The 13,659-nt window shown below is 48.1% G+C and overlaps 1 protein-coding gene and 1 pseudogene across 2 annotated transcripts; one reads left to right on the top strand and one right to left on the bottom strand.

The window, feature by feature from the left end:
- The first annotated feature begins 193 nt into the window (after positions 1-193).
- On the top strand, positions 194-1,378 carry LOC123813917 (annotated as a pseudogene).
- Positions 1,379-7,968: 6,590 nt separating this feature from the next.
- Positions 7,969-9,734, bottom strand: RPS15 (ribosomal protein S15). Of its 2 annotated transcripts, none has more exons than XM_045831144.1 (4): positions 9,667-9,734; positions 9,190-9,275; positions 8,193-8,427; positions 7,969-8,106 (listed from the first exon to the last, which is right to left on the bottom strand). In XM_045831144.1, the coding sequence occupies exons 1-4, from the start codon at positions 9,667-9,669 to the stop codon at positions 7,993-7,995; spliced, it is 438 nt and encodes a 145-aa protein (XP_045687100.1). In that variant the 5' UTR covers positions 9,670-9,734; the 3' UTR covers positions 7,969-7,992. The 2 variants fall into 2 exon arrangements, with proteins under 2 accessions (XP_045687100.1, XP_045687099.1); XM_045831143.1 differs by lacking the exon at positions 9,667-9,734 and adding an exon at positions 9,517-9,555.
- Between the last annotated feature and the right edge of the window lie 3,925 nt (positions 9,735-13,659).

Genomic DNA, 13,659 nt, shown 5'->3' with positions numbered 1-13,659 from the left:
GGCCCCGCCCTGCCATGGACATCTATTGGGCTGTTTGGACCCAGGGGCGCCTAAGCGGGGATTGGTTCGTGCTTGGCCCTGCCCCAGGGGTGGATACTGCTCGCTCATTGGTCTGCGGAGGTGCCCTTCACGGGTACGGTAGCGGGAGTGGAGAATTAAGGCTGTAGTGCTAACCTCCGAAGGGTTTGGGGTTATGGTCGGAGGTCCGAAAGCCAACGGCCTCGTTGTAACGTGCACGGGGTAGGTGCAGTCTTCGTGGGCCAGGATGCGGCTCGGGGACCTCTCCCCCGGGATCCTTCTCGAGGCGAAGTCAAGGGCCAAAAAGTAGCCCACCTCTATCCATTTCTAGCTGCCGCAGCAAGGAGCTGCCGCCGCGTCTGCCCATTTGCGCTGGATTTCGTAAGGAACTGCTGCAGCTTTCTGATGTAGGGGAACACGCAGACGTACCGCACCGAACCCAATAACCTGAAGGCCAAAACTCCTTTAGCTACAATGGGTTGATTTACCGCAAGACGGGCGTGGAGCCGGCAACCGATGGCAAAGGTGTATTGGTCATACTGAAAAGGAGATCCGGCCAGCTATACGGATCACCATCAACAAGAGTGCCCCGGCCACTCAGAGCAGCATCCACCACATGATCCGCAAGAACAGGTACCGCCGGATCTGCGCAAGGCCGCAACTGCAGGGCCAGCACCTTCCTGCACAGCCAGAATCCCGTGATTGTTAAGTGGAAGCGGGCCACCCCACCAAGAGCTCCTGAGCAGCCCCCTTCCCTCGGAGCAATAAAAGTATAAGCAAACTTAAAAAAAAAAAAAAGTAGCCCAAAGTGACCAAGGCAAAAAGCCTTGATTAAACATAGCTGGGGCCGGAGGGTGATCTGCCCTCAAAGAATTCTGGAGCAGAAGAGAACTGGGTGAAAAAGTTTGACAAAATAGGTTTGATGAGGTTGAAAATAGCTCCTTTGTACCTTTCTGCTTGTTGGCACTAGATTATTTTGCCAGAACAAATTGTCTTGTGTGAAGCTCCTGATTCTCAATAGTCAAAAAGTAAAAAAGTTTGGATGCTGACACATCTGATTTGGGATCCAGGCTGGGGGTTCTGAGTCTATGACCCTTGAACACCTGTAAAACTGTAACGTTGAATGTGCCCATGTGCATGTTGTTGGGAATGATCCTTGAGTTTCATCACATTTTTAAAAATTATTTAATTTTTAAAGTAAATTTACATCAGATTCTTCAAGGACCCATATAAAGGGGATTGGTGTAGCTTTGAAGAGAGGAGGGGACACAAGGGGCACCACCATACCAGCAGGCCCAAATCAAAACGTGAGGATTGGCCCCAAACTCCTTTTGAGAAGAAAACCATAAAGATCAGAGCAGAAACCAAGGTAATAAATAGAATAGAAAAAAATACTCTGGCTGGTGTAGATCAATGTATTGAGTGCTGGCCTGCAAACAGAGAGGTCGCAGGTTTTATTCCTGGTCAGGGGACATGCCTGGGTTGTGGCCTAGGTCCCCTGTTGGGGGAGAAAAAGAATAGGAAAATTAATGAAGCCAAAAATTGTTCTTTGAAAAGATACAAAGACATTTTCTTAAATACCAGGGACAACTCTATGCCCATAAATTCAATATTCTACTTGAAATGGCCCAACACCTTGAAAGATACTAAAATGAAAGTTCATACAAAAAGAGATTGTCTGCATAGTCATATCTATTGAAGAAATTAAATCTGCAGTGAAAAACCTTTAAACAAAGACAACTGTCAACAAAGGATCTCCCCCACCAACTAGGGAGATACAACCATCAGTGGAAACTGAGAATGTACAACCCCAGAGGCAAGGGTATGGCAGATTTAGAAGTTCCTGTTCCCTCCCTAATTGGTATACTTCCACAGGAATGAGAACTCCAAATCTTCAGTTTGATTGGTCAGTGAAGATGCAAATAAGGCTATAGATGGGCTGGTCTGATTGGATCAGGACGGCTGAGTACTATTGGTCAAACTTCTATCCTAGGAGCTCTCTTTACAAAAGTCAATTTAGCATGCAAGAGGCTTGGAAGTCTGTCCATAGGCAACTTGGGTAACAGGCCCCTATAAACAATGGCTGGTAGACTCTGGTTATAAATTTGGGCCCAGTTAAACACAAGGTAGTCCTTCTTGGCAGGTATTCTTAGAGTCAACACAATTAAGGCTCAGATGGTTTCACTGGTGAATTTCCACTGAATGTTTAAGGAAGAAATAACATCAGTTCTAAAAAAATCTCCCAAAAAACAAGATGAGGGAATGCTACCCAACTTGAATTCCTTTTGGTATGTTCTATGTTTTGTTTTGGGGTTTTGTTTTTTTTTTAAGATTTTATTTATTTATTTTTAGGGAGGGAAGGAAGGGGGAGAGAGGGAGAGAGAGAAACATCAATGTGCAGTTGCTGGGGGTTATGGCCTGCAACCCAGTAATGTACCCTAGCTGGGAATCGAACCTGGGACACTTTGGTTCCCAGCCTGCACTCAATCCACTGAGCTATGCCAGCCAGGGTGGTATGTTCTATGTTTTAAAAATTGCTGGCTTATGACCAAACTTCTTGGAATCTGGAGGTGTCACTGACAATCTTGGCATCCGTAGGCCCCAATTTCCTTCAATAAGTCCAGACTCCTCTTCTGATATGCAGAACATATGAAGGGACTTGGGAAATGTCAGGTGACCATTGCAGAAAGTCCTTGAAGGTGAAATCTCTGCTCAGATACCACCTCCTCCAAGAAGCCCTCCTAGTCATTCACTGGAACATTGCATTACATCAGCCTCCATTTTTTCCTTTTTATTGAATTTATTGGGGTGACAGTGTTTAGCAAAATTATACAGGTTTCAGGTGCACAATTCTATAACATTATCTGTAAACTGTATTGTGTTCATCACCCCAAGTCAAGTCTCTGTCCATCACCCTTTATCACCCCTACACCCTTCTCCACATAGTCCCTTTCCTGTTTGACTTTCTTCTTCTTAATCCTTGTCACCATCGGAAATTATCTTATTTGCCCTGGGTGGTGTGATTCAGTGGGTTGGGTGCTGGCTTGCAAACCTAAAGGTCACCAGTTCGACTCCCAGTTAAGGCACATGCTTGGGTTGCAGGCCAGGTCCCCAGTTGGGGGCATGTGAGGCAACTGATCAATGTATTTCTCACACATCAATGTTTCTCTCTCTCTTTCCCCATCTCTCTGAAAATAAATAAAATCTTAAAAAATATTTAAGAAATTGTTAAATATATATATATATATATATATATTTTTTTTTTTTTTTTTAAATCCTTATCCAAGGACATGTTTGTTAATTTTAAAGAGGAAGGGGAAGAGAGAGAAACATCATTAGTTGCCTCCTATATGAGCCCTGACCAGGGATGGAACCCACAACCTAGGTATGTGCCTTGACTTGGGATTGAACCTGCAGCCTTTTAGTGTATAGGACAATGCTTCAACCAACTACACCACCCAGCCATGATCATTTATATATCTTCATCTGTTTTTTCCTATCCCTGGCAATAGACTGGGAATTGAGCCTCTCTGGGGCTGAGTCTGAGTCTGTCTTGGTCACTGCTGTACCCTCAGCAATGAGAGCTGTGAAGTCCAATTCAGCAGCCACTGGCCACATGTGTCTAGTAAGCTCTTGTAATGTGGCTGCCTGAATTGAGATATGCTGTGCATGTAAATTTTACACTGGATTTCAAAGGCTTATCATGAAAAAAAAATATCAATAACTATGATGAGAAAACATAATAACTTACACTGATTGTGTGTTGAAATAACAATTTTGTTAAAATAAATGTTATTAAAATTAACCATACCCACTAGGCTGACTATAATACCAAAACATGGGCAATAACAAGTACTGACCAGGATGTGGAGAAACCAGAACCCATTTAGAAAAGGTGCAGCTATGTTGGTAAAAAAGTCAAAAGGTTAAACACAGGCCCTGCCTGGTGTGGCTCAGTGGATTGAGCACCAGCCTGTGAACCAGGGGATCACTGGTTCGATTCCCAGTCAGGGCACATGCCTGGGTTGCTGGACAGGCTCCCAGTTGGGGGCGTGTGAGGAGCAACCTAATGATGTCTCTTCTCACTCATGGATGTTTCTCTCCCTCTTTCTCCCTCCCTTCCTCACTCTAAAAATAAATTAAAATCTAAAAAAAAAAAAGGTTAAACACAATGTTTCTATATGGCCCAGCAATTCCACGTCCACACAGAAAACTGTCTACACATGTCCACAGCAACAAGATTTGCAGCAGGATTCACAGCAGCCAAAAATGGAAACAGAAATATTTGAGATCTTGCTTCCTGGCAATTATCAGTTTGGGCTCCAATAAACTCATAAAAAAATCTTAAATGAAAAATAACTCAAATGCCCATCAATGGATGAATGGACATACATAATGTGGTCAGTCCACAAAGTAGAGTATTACTCAGCCACTAAAAGGAGTGAAGCACTGACACTCGCTATACCATGGCTGGACCTCGAACGCATAATGCTCATTGAGAGAAGCCAGATCAAAAAGCCACATAGTATGTGATTCCATTTGTGTGAAATGTCCAGAATAGGCAAATCCAGAGACAGGAAATGGGTTAGTGGTTCTCAGGGGCTGGGGAGTGACTGCTAAGAAGGGGGCTGTTTTTTGCAGTGATGGAATGTTTTAGTCCTCCCTCTTTTGCCTCCATCACAGGTGAGCACACTGAGACTTGCAGAGAGGAAGCCACCTACCCACTCAGGCTGAGTGGGAACTCATACCTGAATGCCCAGCCTGGGAGCCGCCAGGAACCCTATAAGGATTCTAGCACCATCTGCTCAGGGTCATGTGGGCCTAAGGGCTCCCCAGCTACTCTGTCTGCTTAGGGTTTGTAGCAATTAACAAACCCAGGTCAGGCCAGCATGGAACCAGATTTGGGGAGCCTGAGACCCCTGTGGGGCTGCTCTCAGCCTCTCCAGGGACCCTCTCACTCACTTCAGCTCTTTTCCCAGCAGAAATCCTCAGCTGAGGCACCTTGGCCTCTCACTTCCCATTTCTATTAAAGGACGATTAACAATACTGTATGTCATCAAGTATAAGGCCATTGGTGGTAAGATGCAGTATTATTCTGTGAATGGCTATGAAAAGCAAAGAACAGCCAGCAACAATACTCTGAACCTGACCTCTAGGAAGATAAACTGTGAAAAATGGGAATAACCATAGGGCTAGGCAGTAGTTACAAGTACTTGGAATAGCCCTGGGAAAATTCTTGTCCTGCATTCTCTCATGCTTACCAACCGACAGGTTTTGCTAAGAATCCTGGGTTTACAAGTGTGGGCCGCAGGTTATAGGTGAGAGTCTTCAGATTTTAAATGGAGAGCTCCACACACAGACATTCATGTCCAGCCAGCCCCCAGACCCACTTGCCCCTACAAAGCCCCCTTGCTAACCCTCTTGCTTCCCCCAGCTGATACCAAGAACCACTTCCTCACTGAAGACAGAGGAAGCCAACTCCTCCTGACCACCCTCCAGGCTCGTTGCCCCCATCCTGGATCTGCTCCCACTTAATGGGTTGAGTAAATGTCAAGTTCCTGACCACAGGCACAACTCACCCCAGACCCAGCTCAGCCCCTACCCCATGAAGCAGGGCCCCTGGGAGCAGGGGTCCTTCCAAAAATAGATCAGCTATCTCCAAGGATCCAGCCATGGTTGCAGATTAGAATGTGGCCAGAGAGGGGCCAGGTCCGTATGAACTTTTGTGGTGGGGACCCGTGGCCTAGGCTCTCTGGGTGCTTGTATATGATGCTGGGGGCTTACAGGTTTTCAAACCCAGTCTCTTGGGGTAGTGACACTTGGATTGTCTCTGTTGTCACCCCTTTTTGGACCTTGTCAACAATAGGATGGGAATGCACAAACTCACATGCTGACAGTCACCCATCTTTCACTCTAGACCACATCCCACTCCATCAGACATCTGGGCTGGATCACCCTCTGTGGGAGGAAGTCCCGGGTACTGTGGGGTATGAAGCAGCCTCCCTGCCCTAACTGGTGTAGCTCAGTGGGTTGGGCATCATCCTGTAAACCCAAAGATCCCTGGTTCAATTCCTGGTTGGGACATATGCCTAGGTTGCAGGCTGGTCCCCAGTTGGGAGCACATGAGAGGCAACCCACTGTTTCTCTTGCATGTCGATGTCCCCCTCTTTCTCCCTCCCTTTCCTTCTAAAAATGAAAACTTAAAAAGATCTCTCTACCCTTCCACACCCCCTACCTACCCACCTCTGTACATTGATTAATGCATATTCATTGTGGAAATTTTGGGACATAGACTTAAAAAAATGAAACAGCATCCCTGCCCCCCCATTCAATGCCACAAGCACCCCAGTTGTGACAATCACACATTCCCAGACATTACCTAGTGACCCCTGGGGGAAGGATCACTCATGTCTGAGAACCACTGGTTTAACAATACACATGTACTTATGAAAGAAGTTTATAATCTTGTTTCAAAATACTCCTAGGCATAATGTATTTTGGAGAAAGTGTCCCGATATGGCTCCTGGGATTTTTATTTTCCTAAAAATTTTTATTTTTAGACAGAGGGAAAGGGAGGAAGAGAGGGAAACATCAACAAATGGCTGCCTCTTGTGAGCCCCTCACCGGGGACCTGGTCTGCCACGCAGGCATGTGCTCTGACTGGGAATCAAACCAGCCACCCTTTGGTTCGCAGGCTGGCAGTCAATCCACTGAGCCACACCAGCCACGGTGGATTTTTACTTTTAAATAAGGTGTAGCAAGTTCCTGGTTCACATAGGTGAACTTCCCCATTCACATAGGTGGTGTATTACTTGGCTGAGGAAGGTGCAGGGTTCTGCTTCCGTGACAAAATGTTGGGAGGTCTGCCACCTCATACCCATTAGGATGGCCACTACCACAAAACAAAGACTGCAAAAGCCCCCCACAAAAAACACACAATGTGAAGTGCTGAGGGAGATGTGGAGAAATTAGAAGCTTGTGGACAGATGGTGGGGCAGCTGCTATGGCAAAAAGGATGGTGGTTTCTCAAAAAATGAAACAATCACCATTCAAGCCAGCAATCCCATTTCTAGGCAGACTCAAAACTGGGAGCAAGATGAAGAAATTATTCGTGCACACATGTAGTAGCAGCACAATTCACAACAGTGAAGTGTCCCCCACAGGTGACTTCAACCTTCCACTTGCTCAGGCCAAAACCCAGGTGTCATTTGGACCTTCTCCCCGACACCATCAGTCATGAAGACTCCTTAAAATCTCACTGCTGAATCTTGTCCCTCTCCCGCATTAAGGAAACAAATCTGACCAGGAAGCTTTAAGGAGCAGGATTAGGACCCCTCTGCATCACACTGCACTCGGGTGGTATGTGACACCCCGATCTGTCCTGGAGAAGGCTTAATCCAAAGCCCATGGCCCAAGGCCAGGGATCCTGGGGCCATGTGTAAGGCTTTCAGATACCAATCCGGAACATCATGTTCGAAGAGAGGGATAGATGCAGGCAGCACGGTAAGAACGAGGGCAACAAGGGACACCGGGCAGGCATATAAACTGGAGGGAGTAGGGCAAGAGATTCAGATCAAAGGCTCTTGCTGTTCATGTGCTTTACTGTAGAACCGAGCCCTTGAATGGGAAACATGAAGGACCCAAGAAGGGGATGGGAGCCTGAGGGGAAACGCTACACTCAGCCCAGCAGTGGCCACCTCTTTGGGCCAAAGGGCATTCAGAGATGCCAGGTGGCTAAACTTGTGGATCTGGGTTTGGAGGGTCAAGGCGCAGGGGCACAGGGAGGACGGTTTAGGATCCTGACCACCCAATTTGTTACAGGGAACCCCCAACTCACCCAATCCAAGTTGCCACTACTGAGGCCCCCTTAACTGGGGGCATTGACACCCTGCCCAGGTGCCCCCAGTGTCTCGGGCCCCAGACACTTGAAAGGATGGGTTGCACTCAAACTAAGTAAGTCTGTGCTTTTATTGGCTACTTGAGAGGGATGAAGCGGGAAGAGTGGGTAGCCCCAATGCCGGGCCGGCCATGCTTCACTGGCTTATAGGTGATGGAGAACTCGCCCAGGTAGTGGCCAATCATCTCCGGCTGTGGGAAGCAAAGAATGGACCAGTGTTAGGTGACCATGGGTGGAAAAACCCACACCCACCCAAGCAGCACAGCCCCTCACACACCTTTATTTCCACCTGGTTGAAGGTCTTCCCATTGTACACGCCCACCATGCTGCCCACCATCTCTGGCAGGATGATCATGTCCCGCAGGTGTGTCTTCACCACTTCAGGTTTCTCCATAGGTGGCGCTTCCTTCTTGGCCTTGCGCAGGCGCTTTAGCAGTGAGTGCTGCTTCCTCCGCAGGCCGCGGTTCAGGCGCCGCCGCTGCCTGGCACTGTAGAGCTGCATCAGCTGCTCACTAGGTGGGAGAGGGCAGGTGGGGCGGCATGGGTGGTCTAAGCCCTGGTAGAAACCAATACCCTTCACCCACTAACAACACTGTTCCCTGTAATCCCCAAAAGGCAACGTTCAGGGCCCAGCCTAATATTCAAGATGAACCCCGCAAATCCGACAACCTTCACATCACTGTCTGGAAACCAAGGCACAAGTACAGGCAGCTCAGGTGAAGTGGTGCAGCAGGAACCCCGTGGGTAAAAGGATGTGCTCCTAAAGGCCTCAAGAATCCAGGAGAAGGGCCAAGTCTAAGAAACCCTCAGCCTGCTCTGTGTTTTCAGGAACTGGGTCCTCCAGGCCTAGACCCAGGCACACCTTCATCAAACAGGGGTCCCTGGCTGTCAGAAAGCCTTCCCCCTCATCTGGAGGCCCGGACACATACCCACCCCGCCCCTGGGGGCAGACTTTTAAGAAGCACGAGTCAGACCACCACCACCCCGCCTAGAAGCTTCCAGCTCCGACCAAATCTTAAACCTGGAGCCATAAACTGCCCAAGTGCCAAGCCGTGGCCCGCTGCCTGACCCTACAAGGCTCGTAAGCTACAGATATTTGCGTTTTCAAACAGATAGGAAGATGTCAAACAACACATGAAATTTCTGTTATTGTCAAACCGCAGCCCATGCTTCTACCCTCGGGCTAAGGCCTCGTGGGCACCTCTGGCCGCAGTCCCCAGTCCCCCGGGGTCCCCTTCCGCCGCCACCCCTTCCTTGGTCCGTTAGACCCTTACTAGGACATGTCAAGTAGCTGATCGAGATCCACGCCGCGGTAGGTGAACTTGCGGAAGGTCCGCTTCTTCTTCTGCTCCACTTCCGCCTGTGTGGGCCCGGGTCAGAGGTGAAAGCGAGCCCGAGACTCACCTCCCACCTCTACGGCCTCAACGGGGACAGCGGGCCTAAAAGTCCCGCCGGAAAACACGCGGCGCCCCCGGCAGACGAGTCCGTGGAGACACATCACCACGGGCTCGCACTAGGGCGGTACACGCGGCTACGGGGCCTCGGCTGTGACAAGAGAGCTCGTACAGTCCGTCCCAGACCCGGGTCGTCGCGACACCCACCAGGCCCGCCCCGCGACCCCACATCCGGCGGTCCCGGCAGCCTGGAAGAGGCTGTCGGAGTTGCGCGGGCTGACCCAGAGCCCCAAGAAGCAGCCAGAGCCAGGATGGTGCCGGATATGTTCCCACAGACAGCAAAGCCTCAGCTCTTACCATCTTGTTGGTTCTTTGGAAAGGACCACCCACTCTGCGTCTGCGCAATTATCGCGAGCTCGCCCCTGTGCCCCGCCCCTTGGCCGTGCGTGCGCAAGCGCCTCAGCTTTTCGGGGGAGGGCGCGCGCCCTCTGTTGTCGGGAGGGTAGAGCTCAGGCTGCGACGACAAAAGCGGTGGGCAAGAGGCCTTTGCTTTTGCCGGGGCTTGGACGCCAACCCCCAGGGTGGGGCCAGGCGCCTGGAGTTTAGGGCCCTTTTCTAAACGTCGCTCCCCCTTTCAAACATCATATTCGTGCTCTGTAATCTCCATTAATGGAACACAACCTAACAAGTGTTTATGGAGCACCTACTGTTGGCAGTCGGTGCTGTCTGGTTCAGGTCCAGCGTTCCACGATAGAGCTGTTACTGCAGAGTGAGAGGCAGTCCCCCTAAGGAACAGGGTCATATAGTTAACAGAGCCAGGAGGGGTGGGACACTGGCTTCTAACAGTCAGAAAAAGGCATCCCTGATAAGAACCAGCCAGCCTTGAATGGACGAAATTATTTAAGTAATAACTATATAACAATACACTTCTAGGTTTGTAACATAAGTTGATGTAATAAGTATAACAGCAATAGCAAAAAAAAAAAGGAACAAGGCACTAAGATATATAGGAGTACTGTTTCTATATTCACTGGAATTAAGTTAGTGCCCATCTGAAGGTGATTCTGATATATTAAGATGTATATGGGCCCTGGCTGGTGTGGCTCAGTGAATTGAGTGCCAGCCTGCAAACCCAAAGGTTGCCGGTTCGGTTCCCAGTCAGGGCACATGCCTGGTTCGTGGGCCAGGTCCCCAGATGGGGGTGTGGAGAAGCAGTTGATCAATGTATCTCTCACACATCGATGTTTCTGTCCCTCTTTCTCCCTTCCATATGTATATGGTACCATATGACCAAGCAATCCCACTTCTGGGTGTGTACCCCAAACAACTGAAAGTGGTTATTTGACCAGATTTGCACACCCATGTTTGGAGCACCATGATTCACAATGGCTAAGTGGAAACAACCCAAGTGTCCATCAATGGATGAATGTAAGCGAAGTGTGGTGCACCCACACACTGGAATACACTATTTGGCCTTAAAAAGAAAGGACACTCGACACGTACTATGTGGGTGAACCTTGAAGACACACTCAGTGACATAAACCAGACATTAAAGGACAAATACTGTGTGGTTCCACTCATAGGAGGTCCCTAGAGTAGTCAAATTCATAGAGACAGAAAGCAGAATGGTGGGAGCCAGGGCTGGGGAAAAGGGGTGAGAAGTTAGTGTTTAATGGGGACCGAGTTTTAGTCTGAGAAAGTCCTGGAGATGGATGATGGGAATAATTGCACAACAATGTGAATGTACTTAATGGCATGGAGCTGTGCACTGAAAAATGGTTACACATAGCAATTTTTACGTGTATTTTGCTACAGTAAAAGACCAGCCCTGGCCGGTAGCTCAGTTGGTTAGACAATCAACCTGATACACCAAGGTTGTTGGTTCAATCCCCAGTCAGGCACATACAGAAATCGAGAATCAACCAGCCGTGACTGGTGTGACTCAGTTAATTGAGCATTGGCTTCCAAAGCAAAATGTCACTGGTTTGATTCTCAGTCAGGGCACATACATAGGTTGTGGGTTTGGTCCCCAGTCAGGGTGAGTACAAGAGGCAACTGATCAATGTTCCTGTGCCGTTTTGATGGTTCTCTCTCTCTTTCTCCCTTCCCTGCCACTCCCCGCTTAAGAAAAAAGAAAAGAAAGCATAAATGAGTGATGAGTGGAACAATTTATAAAAAAAAAAGAATATACTTAAAAACCCAATCAAACATATATATAGTAAGCTTAGAGGATCCTCTAAGAAAATCACTCCCAAAATACAATGAACAAAGTCATTAAAGAGAACGAAATGCTACACTAGAAAATGGTGGACTGTAAAAGAAAGAACTAAGAGAGGCATTAAGGACAAAAAAAGAACTATGACATAGAAATCAAAGTGAAACGGCAGAGCACAGCCCAAGCATATTGGTAACATTAATGAGAATTCAGCAAGGAGGTAACCAGCCCTGCTGGGAGGGAACTTTGCTGGAAGAGGGAGCACATATGCAAAGGTCCTGGAGTAGGGATGACCTAGGTGCTCTTAAAGCCAGAGAGGCCAGTGTCAGTGTCACCCTTTTGAGCCCTCAGTCCCCTCTTGGTCTCCAGTCCAGCTGGTTGGGTAGGGTTTGACTGACACCAGTGACTTTGTGGGGAACTGGGTGGGCCTGGAGGAAAAGAAGTTCAGAATCTCCTCAGCCATTTTCACAATCCTAGGGAAGAAGCCAATTAAATTCCATTCAAAGGAGGGGCTGTCAAAGGAAGGGTTGCCCTCTCTGTCCTAAGGGAGTACACCATTTGGGGTCGAAGGGTATGTTCTTTAGGGTGTGAAGGGTGTGATACAGGCTACTGAGTCCCAGCTGTCTAGAAATCTGTTTGCACGATGCTGTTTGCCAGGGACCTTAATTTTGCCAATTAATTTCACTAGCAAAAGGAGCTAAGAGTTAATGCTGTGATACCGTGGTATGATCCTGCTCCTCCCTGCATCTTCTGTAAACCTGGGTGGCAGCAGCTTGAGAAGGAACGGGGAAGGCTGCCTGCCATCCAGAGGCCATTTGGAGATCACAAGGAAATTTGCCAGGGTTGAGCTCTGGGAATGTGGGGTAATGGCAGCTTTGTTTATTAGTTTTATCTCAAGCCTGGCACACTGGAGGTACCGAGTTCATTTTTGGACAAATCAATTTATGTTTTAAAAACATTCTTTAAAACTTTTTTTGATTTTAGAGAGAGGCAACCTAGGGGAGACATTGATTTGTTGTTCCACTTTTTTTATTGTTGGTTATCATTTTTTTGTCTTTTATTTTTTAATTTTCATTGTTGAAGTACAATTTTCTCTTTTACTCCCAGCTCACCCACCCAGCCCTCCCCTCCTCCCTCCCATTTCCACCCACCCCTAGTTTTTTATCCATGTGTCCTTTACACTTGTTCCTGTAAACCCTTCCCCTTTTCCCCTGAAATTCCCTGCTTTCTCCCCTCTGAACAGTCAGCCTGTTGTTCCACTTTTTGATGCAATCATTGGTTTTGTATGAGCCCTTACTGGGGATGGAACCTACAACCTTGCCAAATCAGGATGACACTCTAACCAACTGAACTCCCTGGCCAGGACATGTTTTAAAATCTTGATTGTGGTCATTAGAATTACAAAATAACAGCCACCAATGACATCCCTATGGATTTTAACCCCTTGAGACCATGTCAGACTCCAGACCTACAGAAATGTAAAAGAATAAATGTTTTTAAAAGATTTTATTTTTAGAGAGAGGGGAAGGAAAAGAGGGAAACATCAATGTGTGATTGCCTCTCATGCACCCCCTTCCAGGGACCTGGCCCACAACCCAGGCACGTGCCCTGCCAGGGAATCAAACAGGCAACCCTTTGGTTCGCACACTGGCTAAACATGTTAAGCCATTTTGTGGTGATTGGTCACAGTGGCTATAGACACATACACTAGAATAATTGGTCACAATTGTTTCCCAGGGGCCCGACTCCTGGGATCCAGAAGCCCGTCCCTACCACCCACTTTATGGATAGGCCAGACTAGCCTCAGCCTATGTGCAAGCTCTGACCCACCTCTTCTCAGGCCTTTAACTGAATGTCAAAGCCCTGGGCATCTGGGGAGTGGGGGCAGTTGAGATGCTAGAAGGACTTTGCAAGTCAGGCCCATGTGTGTCCAAAAGGAAGGGGTAGCCCTTATGGAGTGACAGATCCCGTTCCACATTTCTGACTCCAGGGCCCCTTCTTTCCCTTTGCCCCCTATCCCCTACTCCCCACTTGTCTCCAGGTGGACTTGAGCCTAAAGGCCAGGAGCAAGCTGCCCTACTCCCTGGCCCAGCCCTGCCTCTCAGGCTCTAATTGTCCTAGCCACGATGCTTCAT

The sequence above is a fragment of the Phyllostomus hastatus genome, unplaced genomic scaffold, assembly GCF_019186645.2.
Source record: "Phyllostomus hastatus isolate PE091 unplaced genomic scaffold, TTU_PhHast_1.1 phas_contig_159, whole genome shotgun sequence".
NCBI classification, from domain to species: domain Eukaryota; kingdom Metazoa; phylum Chordata; class Mammalia; order Chiroptera; family Phyllostomidae; genus Phyllostomus; species Phyllostomus hastatus.
Note: the sequence above shows the minus strand (reverse complement) of the source record. Positions and strands in the feature narration are given on the sequence as shown.